General features: G+C 49.5%; 1 protein-coding gene across 3 annotated transcripts in view; it reads right to left on the bottom strand.

Moving 5' to 3' along the window:
* Positions 1-3,138: 3,138 nt before the first annotated feature.
* Positions 3,139-9,259, bottom strand: part of RNF19A (ring finger protein 19A, RBR E3 ubiquitin protein ligase) — a 123,471-nt gene continuing 117,350 nt past the window's right edge. For all 3 annotated transcript variants that reach the window (XM_075353071.1, XM_075353072.1, XM_075353073.1), the window contains exons 9-10: positions 6,707-6,850; positions 3,139-5,064 (exon numbers count right to left, since the gene is read on the bottom strand). In XM_075353071.1, coding sequence (XP_075209186.1) covers positions 4,401-5,064; positions 6,707-6,850 — 808 coding nt within the window. In that variant the 3' untranslated portion in view covers positions 3,139-4,400. The remainder of the gene's footprint in view (positions 5,065-6,706; positions 6,851-9,259) is intronic.

The following is a 9,259-nucleotide window of genomic DNA, read 5'->3' as shown; positions in this document are numbered from 1 at the left end:
AGCCAAATGTCGCAAAAGCGGGAGAGCCTGCCACCGACCGAGGATGCGGAGGGAGGAGGCCGAAAGTCATGAGGCAGCCGCCTTGGAAGCGGTTCCTCCGGTTGCTTTCTTGGGGCGTGAGTGAGCCCGCCAGGAATCTGAGCCCCTTTGCTCCTTCTGAGTCCCTTTGGACGAGGAGAATTGGGCCTTGCCGGAGCCTCGAAAGGACCGAAACCTCGACTGCCACCTCCTTTGTTGAGGTTTGCTTGATCTGGGCTGGGGTAAGGAGGAGTCTTTACCCTTGGACTGTTTAATGATTTCAGCCAATTGCTCACCAAACAGTCTGTCTACAGATAGTGGCAAGCTGGTTAAACATTTTTTGGAAGCAGAATCCGCTTTCCATTCTTTTAACCACAAGGCTCTGCGCAAAACCACCGAGTTGGCAGACGCCATTGAGGTACGGCTCGTAGAGTCCAGGACAGCGTTGATAGCATAGGTCGCAAACGCAGACATTTGCGAAGTTAAGGACTCCACTTGCGGCACTGCTGGACGTATGATAGAGTCCACCTGTGCCAGACCAGCTGAAATAGCTTGGAGTGCCCACACGGCCGCGAATGCTGGAGCAAACGACGCGCCGATAGCTTCATAGACAGATTTCAACCAAAGGTCCATCTGTCTATCATTGGCATCTTTAAGTGAAGCCCCATCCTCCACTGCAACTATGGATCTAGCCGCAAGCCTGGAGATTGGGGGATCCACCTTTGGACACTGGGTCCAGCGTTTGACCACGTCAGGGGGAAAAGGATAACGTGTATCCTTAAGACGTTTGGAGAAACGCTTGTCTGGATAAGCATGGTGTTTCTGGACTGATTCTCTGAAGTCAGCGTGGTCCAGAAAAGTACTCAGTTTACGCTTGGGATACCTGAAATGGAACTTCTCCTGCTGTGCAGCTGCCTCTTCTGCTGAAGGGGCTGGGGGAGAAATATCCAACAGTCTATTGATGGCCGCTATAAGGTCATTTACCATGGCGTCACCATCAGGAGTATCCAGATTGAGAGCGGTCTCAGGATTAGACTCCTGATCACCCTCCTCTGTCTCATCACGCAGAGACTCTTCTCGCTGAGACCCTGATCCGCGTGATGACGTGGAGGGTCTCTCCCAGCGAGCTCGCTTAGGCTGCCTGGGACTGTCATCTGAGTCAGAGCCTTCAGCCTGAGATGCCTGGGACCCCCTTGAAGCACGGATTAACTCCAACTGAGGGGGACCGGGGAACATTGACGCAGCAGTGTCCATGGTCTGAGTAACTGGCCTGGCCTGCAAGGTCTCTAGGATTTTTGTCATAGTGACAGACATCTTGTCAGCAAAAACTGCAAACTCTGTCCCCGTCACCGGGACAGGGTTCACCGGTGACTCTGCCTGGGCCACTACCACCATAGACTCCGGCTGACGAAGTGGCACAGGGACCGAACATTGCACACAATGGGGGTCTTTGGAACCTGCCGGTAGATCAGCCCCACAAGCGGCACAAGCAGCGTATACAGCCTGTGTCTTGGCACCCTTGCGTTTTGCGGATGACATGTTGTCGTCTCCTCAGAGCAATATAGGGTATACAGCCAAGAAGCGACCTTACAGTGCTATATATATATATATATATGGTATAGAGAAAAAAATACACCAATATAACACTGTGGCACTAGTGGGGCCAGCACTAATGTGCTGCTTACCGCCCGCTTAACGCGGGTGTGTGGTCGCCAGAAATCCCTTGTCTGGGTCTCCCAGAGCCTGTGTCCGTTCTCCAGCGAGACTGCATGTAGGTATGGCTGCCGGCGTCCTGTGGAGAGGGGCGGGCCCTGGGCGTGTGCAGACAAAGTGCGGGAAACCTGCGTCCCACTGTGCTCAGTGAGAGGGCTGGAGTATGTAAATAAGACTCCAGCCCTCAGCGCTGACTATCGTACAGCGTCTCTCCCTTGCCCTGATTGACAGGGTGGGGGCGGGAACGAAGCGGAGCTAGGCCGCAAAAGCCGGGGACTAGATTTATAAGCGCCGCCGTCGTAAAAGCACGGTCGGCGCTAAGTCCCCGGCGCACCACAAGTCTCAGCCGCGCCGCCGCTCCAGGGGCGGCCGGCGCGGCAGTCCCCAACACATAAAGTCCCTCAGAGAAACTGCAGTGACTGTAACCCCAGCGCGCAGCGCTACTGTCCCCGGCGCACTAGCACACCCAGCAAGTCTGGAGTGTGCGCGGCCTGTCCATACGGGGACACAGAGTACCTGAATGTTGCAGGGCCTTGTCCCTGAACGGTACCCAGCTCCGTATCCAGCAGGTTCTACGGGTCTGTGGATGGAGCCCGGCCTCAGGGCTTGGGGGCCGGTAAGATCCCACTTCCTCAGAGCCCCTCAGGGGGATGGGGAAGGAAAGCAGCATGTGGGCTCCAGCCTCCGTACCCACAATGGGTACCTCAACCTTAACAAACACCGCCAATAGGAATGGGGTGAGAAGGGAGCATGCTGGGGGCCCTAGTATGGGCCCTCTTTTCTTCCATCCGATATAGTCAGCAGCTACTGCTGACTAAACAGTGGAGCTATGCGTGGATGTCTGACCTCCTTCGCACAAAGCTTGAAAACTGAGCAGCCCGTGATCCCACGGGGGGTGTATAGCCAGAAGGGGAGGGGCCTTACACTTTTTAGTGTAATGCTTTGTGTGGCCTCCGGAGGCAGTGCTATACACCCAATCGTCTGGGTCTCCCAATGGAGCGCCGAAGAAATCATTTTTATACTCACCTGTCTCCCACAATGCTGTCTCTGGCCGCTGCTGTTGCTTCCAGGCCGGCTAATTATGCTCATGAATATTCACTACACATCCGACCAGGAAGTAGTAGCAGTCAGGAGACCGCGGCGGCCGGAGCGTGGACAGGCGAGTATAAATGCCTGATCTCCGTGTGCTATCCATGCATAGCCCACAGGTTTGCCAAAGTCACGGCACACAGAGGGACACATGCACGTGTGTTTTTCATGGACGTTAGAGGTTGGTGCTCGGACCCATTGGCACAGACGTCTTAAGCGCTTCTTCACATTTTTAATCTTTTTTTTCCCCTGTGGTTGGTCATATCTTTTCCTTACAAGCACAGAGACAGCAATGAGGTATAAATGAGAGGCAGTGGGCGCTCAGCACGGACACATTTATTCAGTATGCATTTTACACGCATCTTTAGAAGCAAAATAAGACAAATATACAGATACAGGAACAAGCTTCGTCCAATGGAAACTGGCACTAGTGTTAGAAGCGGATTAAACAGGTGACTGGAATCATAATATTGGACTGCAGCACATGGATGACGTCTTAGAAGCAAGCGCTCCGGCACAATCATTAGCACCTTCTCGGCAGAACACTTAGAGACCAGAACGTTGACTGTTTCAATACCAACAACTGTTTTGCATTGTCAAAGTGAATTACATTGCACAGATTAACAGTAACGGTTCTATGACCACCGTCTGGACTCGTAGACCTTAATTCCTTGCTTTTGTATGAGAAAAGTATAAAACTAGATCACAGCCATATTCCACATCCACCCATTATATGTGCAGCTCCTGCACTGTGCTTTATTTGCGATTGCAGATGTCAATGTACATGTCCTCTGAAGCCTGAGTGAGTCTTTGGTAGGTGAATACGTTTGTATTAATGACATACATTAATAATGATCTACCAGTCATTGGCCTGGAGGGTATAATCTGGTCCTCGGGTGGCCATAGAGGACTATGCAGAAAAAAAACCTAACAAAAACATTTAGTATAAATTCTCATGACCAGGCACTTAAATCCCAGTCTTTGTTGAAGGCACCAAAAAATGAGAGGGTGGGGTGGGGTGGTCTGCTCCCAAATGACGACCGATGACCCTAGTCTGCCCTTCGTGATAAGGTGAAATAGCGTTATACAGACTTTATTTTGTATTTTGATGCCGAACATGGACTCTTATTTATCTCGACTTTTTGTGCAAAAGAAAAATTAAAAATTTGAAAGAAATTCCAAAACCTTTTGCTCAAAGCCTGACTGACCCGTCACATCCCCCAGCCTCCAGATTTTGGAATGAAGTTCCTGTGATTGGAGTTATAACCCTGTTGTAATAACGTGGACAGCGCCGTCTTCACAGGGCATCGTGTGCCGGCCCCTGGAGCGGACTCTTCACTGTGCACTTAGCCTGCAGTATCATCATGTCGGCAGATAACCCTTTTCACTGGATGATGGGACATCCGGTAAACTTCCAGGCGGCCGCCATCATACAGGTGGTCACAAGCTTTTCGAAATCGATGCTGGAAGGATTTACGCCCTCTTTATGGTTTCCCCCAAGTGGTTACCCAACGCTTTGCAAAGCTTTCCATGTGAGCAGAACTGGTTAGTGGTAGAGAAGTATTGCAGCAATATCGGGCCTAGATGTCCGTCTGGATTGCACAGTTCCCTTCGCTTGTTGGATCATTCTCGGTGTCGGCCTTCTCCCCTTGGTGGGGGAATCCTTGGCTGACACCCTCCTCCGCTATATAACTCAGCTGGGGGACGTCCGTGCAAGGAACGGGGATGTTAACAACTGCAACACCACCGGGCTGGGGAGAATTTTCCAGCCGGTCGTTTTCCACTTCGGGAAGTGGGCTGACTGTAACAAAGCGAGTGTGATACTCGTTGGAACCGTGGCTGCAGGAGGTTTTCATGCTCTCCATATCGGAGCAGCTAAATTCTGAGAAATGACTAGAGTGAGAGTCTGCCACCGAAGGTAAGCTGTCACTAAGAGAAGGGGAGTCACATTCACTGGAATGAGTGCTCTGCTGCTCCAGGAGCTGAGCGTCCATGTCCTCTCTCGTCTCGTTTATCTTGGTGCTACTTTTCTTTCGTAGCTTGCCTTTGCTTTTCTTCCCTGCTGTATTGTCTTTGGACCATTTGGCGGCACTGCATTTGCTTTCTGCTTGGCAGGTTGTAGAGCCACCGACGCTACTCCGACCCGGGGCACTGCCATCGTCAACACTGCTGCTGCCGCTGTTGTGCCTGAATTTGGCTGGTTTAGACTCGATGTCCACTTGAACTTCCATGCTGTTACCTTCCCTGAAAAACAATAAAAGAAGGGGCAATCAGAACCAAATAAACAAAAAAAAAAAAAAAAAAAAAAAAGGTTTTAAAAGACATTTCCAAACCTTCAAAGTTGGGTCCTGACTTTATTAAAGTGAACCTGTCACAACTTTTTCGGCCTATAAGCTGCGGCCACCACCACCGGGCTCTTATATACAGCATTCTAACATGCTGTATATAAGAGCCCAGGCCGTGGGTATAACAAAACACACTATAATAATTACCTAACTTTCGCGCTGTGGGCCTTATGGGCTTCTCTTTTGTCCGGTGCCGGCGCCGCCTCTTTCGGCCATCTTTGTTCTCCTCCTTCTCTAGCCACGGTGCATGACGGGTCCAACTTCATACACACGCGCCGGCATTGAGGTCCTGCGCAGTTTGATCTGCCCTGAGCAGGGCAGATCAAAGTATTGTGGTGCGCCTGCGCAGGACTGGTGAGTGTGTATGACGTAGCTGCGTCATGCACACAGGCTTCAGAAAGAGGACAAAGATATCCGAAAGGGGAGGTGTCGGAGAACGGAGACGCCCATAAGGCCCACCACGCGACCATTAGGCAAGTATTAAAGTGTTTTTTATGTTATACCCCCGGCCTGGGCTCTTATATACAGCATGCTAGAATGCTGTATATAAGAGCCCGGTGGTGGTAGCAGCAGCTTATAGGCCGAAAAAGTGGTGACAGGTTCCCTGTAATAATTACTCAAGATTTCCCTGAAGCAGGCCAAGAAGCAAGTGACAAACTGCCCATTAGGACACCACATGGACTGGGAAGTCATAGTTGGTTGCAGTATCTCAGGGGGTGAAACCACTTTATAAAATCGACAGTGTGATAAAAGTCCGCTATTGTGCTGACACATATCTATCACAGTGTCACTTTATAGGGGGCGCTCACTGTATAGAAAAAATATATTAAATCCCTATACAAAGAGCTTCTCCTAGTGGGGGCAGAAAGGGTTTAACCTCTTGAAGAGGCAGACATTTTTTCTGTTTTAGTTTTTTCTTGCTTGTTCTTGTCGTTTTGAATTACATTAACAAAATCTATGGAAAAAAGAGAAATAAAACTCCAAGTGCGGTGGAAAAAAAACCCCGGAAAATTCACAATTATTTTGGGGGTATTGTTTAAGGACGGTCACTTTGTGGCAAGAAAAAAGTGACTCCGTCCAGTTATGGAAATTAAAAAACAACTTGGGAAAAAATAATTCAGTCACTATATTTAGAGAGGCATAATATCTTTATTTTTTGGGTCAATAGTTGTAGGAGGGTTTTTTTTTTTTTTGACAACTAGTTATTACGTGTGGTATTATTACAGCCTCACACTCTCCAATCAGGGCCGACAGACTTTGAGTGTAGGGACACGCCCCTCTGATTGGTACCACCCCCGAGGTACTGGATGAATAAGAGGAGCCGAACAACATAGCTCTAAGGAAAGAGGCTGCAGAATTGTAATTTCTTGGGAAAATACAATTAGTAAGAAAAAAAATAAAAAAAAAATGGCAGTGGATTAAACCTAATGATCATCACAAATGAACTGCAAAACCCACATCTACTAACTGGAAGAGGGAGTATTATATTATTATACACACACACATTTTATATATACATACACACATAATGAGGACCGTACCTGTCCAGCGGGATGTAGGAGTTCAGGATGGACCCAGCCATGGCTTTGGTACTTGCATTGTCACTGACTGTTCCCAGGCTCACAGTGCCAGATTCTCCACTCAGGCTGTATCTCTCCTTCTGAATATCTGCCTGGACTTCCAGCCTGTACACAGATGAGGACAAGTTACGTAACAGCCTCTATATACAGGGCAGACTGTGATCTACTAATCCAACACTCACACTGCTGTCCACTATCTGATCTAATACTGGAGATACCAGGGTGCTGATGTAAGAAGAAGCTGCTCACACTGCCAATCTAGTCAACTACTGGAGATACCAGTGCTGATGTAAGAAGGGGCTGCTCACACTGCTTTCTACCATGTCTGTCTAATCAAATATTGGAGACAGATCACATCTCTATTTGGATGAGTCTGCGTTTGGTGAATGCCAGGAGAACGTTACCTGCCTGACTGCATTGTGCCATCTGTAAAGTTTGGTAAAGGAGGGATAATGATCTGACCTTTATTTGTTTTTCAAAATTTGGCCCCTTAGTTCCAGTGAAGAGAAATCTTATTAGTTGGGCATATAATGACATTTTTGTGTACTCACCGTAAAATGTCTTTCTTGGAGCCTTTCATTGGGGGACACAGACAGTGGATATTATGATGTCACCAGGGAGGCGTGACACTAGATATACAAAAGTGTTAGCTCCTCCCCCCACAGCATATACCCCGGCTAGGCGGGAACTAGCTCAGTTTGTTTTAAAAGCAGTAGGAGAAGGACAACCAAAACCACAAGGGTGGGAGCTGTGTCCCTCAATGAAAGGCTCCAAGGAAGACATTTTTCGGTGAGTACACAAAAATGTCATTTCCTTTCTCGCCTTTTCATTGGGGGATACAGACAGTGGGACGTCCCAAAGCAGTCCCTGGGTGGGAGCTGAACTATTAACAGTGTATAACATCAGACTAAGAGCTGACTAACGACTGCAACTGCAGTGAACTCATATCAAAACACTGTCAAAAAACCGAGCAGTGGCCACTTATTAATGGGCCACTGCTGCCTGAAGGACTTGTCTTCCAAGAGCAGCATCCGCGGAGGCATGCGTATGCACTCTGTAGAATTTTGTAAACGTGTGCACACTGGACCAGGTAGCGGCCTTGCAAAGTTGGGCCGCCGAAACCTGATGGCGGATAGCCCAGGAAGCACCCACTGCTCGCGTAGAGTGGGCCCGCACAGATTGAGGGGGAACAGAACCTCGTGCTTTGTATGCCTCACAGATGGCAGTCCTGATCCATCGAGAAATCGTGGATTTAGAAGCCTGGTTGCACGTTTTGTGTCCTTCTGAGAGGACGAAGAGGGCATCGGACTTGCGCAACGGCGCTGTTCTGGAGATTTAGATCCGCAGAGCCCTGACGAGATCTAGAGTGTGTAGGGCTTTTTCAAAAAAGAGTGGACCAGGGCCGGGCAGAATGACGGCAACACAATGTCCTCGTTCAGGTGGAAAGAAGATACGACCTTCGGGAGAAAGGCGGCGGAAGGCCGAAGGACCACCTTATCATGAGGGAATATCAGGTAAGGTGAGCGACAAGAAAGGGCCGCCAGTTCGGACACTCACCTGATAGAGGTAATGGCGACTAAAAAGGCAACCTTCCAGGACAGTCGTTGAAGAGCGATTTCTCTCAGAGGTTCGAAAGGAGGAAGCTGAAGAGCTCCGAGAACCAGATTCAGATCGCAGGGATCTAAAAGGGTGGCGATAAGGAGGGACCAAAATGCGCTACCCCTTGAAGAAAGGTACGGACCTGATGACGAGAAGCCAGCTGCTTCTGGAAAAATATTGACAAGGCAGAAACTTGTCCTTTAAGGGTACTGAGAGCTAGTCCCGAGTCCAGACAGTCTTGCAGAAAGGCAAGAACATTAGGTATTGAAAAGGTAAGGGGCGACCGATTATGACGGTCACACCAGGAAAGATAGGTCTTCCAGATCCTGTGATAATGCTCGAAAGCCCTCTTCCGCCAGTATCTAAGCATGGTATGAACTACCTTAGAAGAAAGACCTGACTTGGCTAGAATCAAGGATTCAAGCGCCACGCCGTCAAATGCAGCTGTGCTGTATTCTGGTGGAATATTGGACCTTGCGACAGAAGATCCGGGCGGTCGGGGAGACGCCAGGGAGTGTCGCCGAGAAGTTGGAGAAGCTCTGGGTACCAGGCTCTCCTGGGCCAATCCGGGGCCACGAGGATCACCGGGATTCCCTCCGCTTTGATTTTCTTGATTACTCTCGGAATGAGAGGAAACGGAGGGAAAATGTAGGGCAGGCGAAACTGCGACCACGGAAAGACTAGAGCGTCGGAGCCGAGCGCTAGCGGGTCTCTCGACCGGAATCTGAAGGGATGTATTTTCTCGTTCATCCGAGACGCCATGAGGTCCACATCTGGGAGTCCCCAACGAAGAGTGATCTGATGGAACACTTCGTCGTGGAGGGACCATTCCCCTGCAGCTAGACCTTGCCTGTTGAGAAAGTCTGCGGCCCAGTTGTCCACCCCCAGAATATGGACAGCTGAAATAATGGGAAT

The sequence above is a fragment of the Anomaloglossus baeobatrachus genome, chromosome 6, assembly GCF_048569485.1.
Source record: "Anomaloglossus baeobatrachus isolate aAnoBae1 chromosome 6, aAnoBae1.hap1, whole genome shotgun sequence".
NCBI lineage: Eukaryota > Metazoa > Chordata > Amphibia > Anura > Aromobatidae > Anomaloglossus > Anomaloglossus baeobatrachus.
This window is presented reverse-complemented; position numbering and strand designations above follow the sequence as displayed.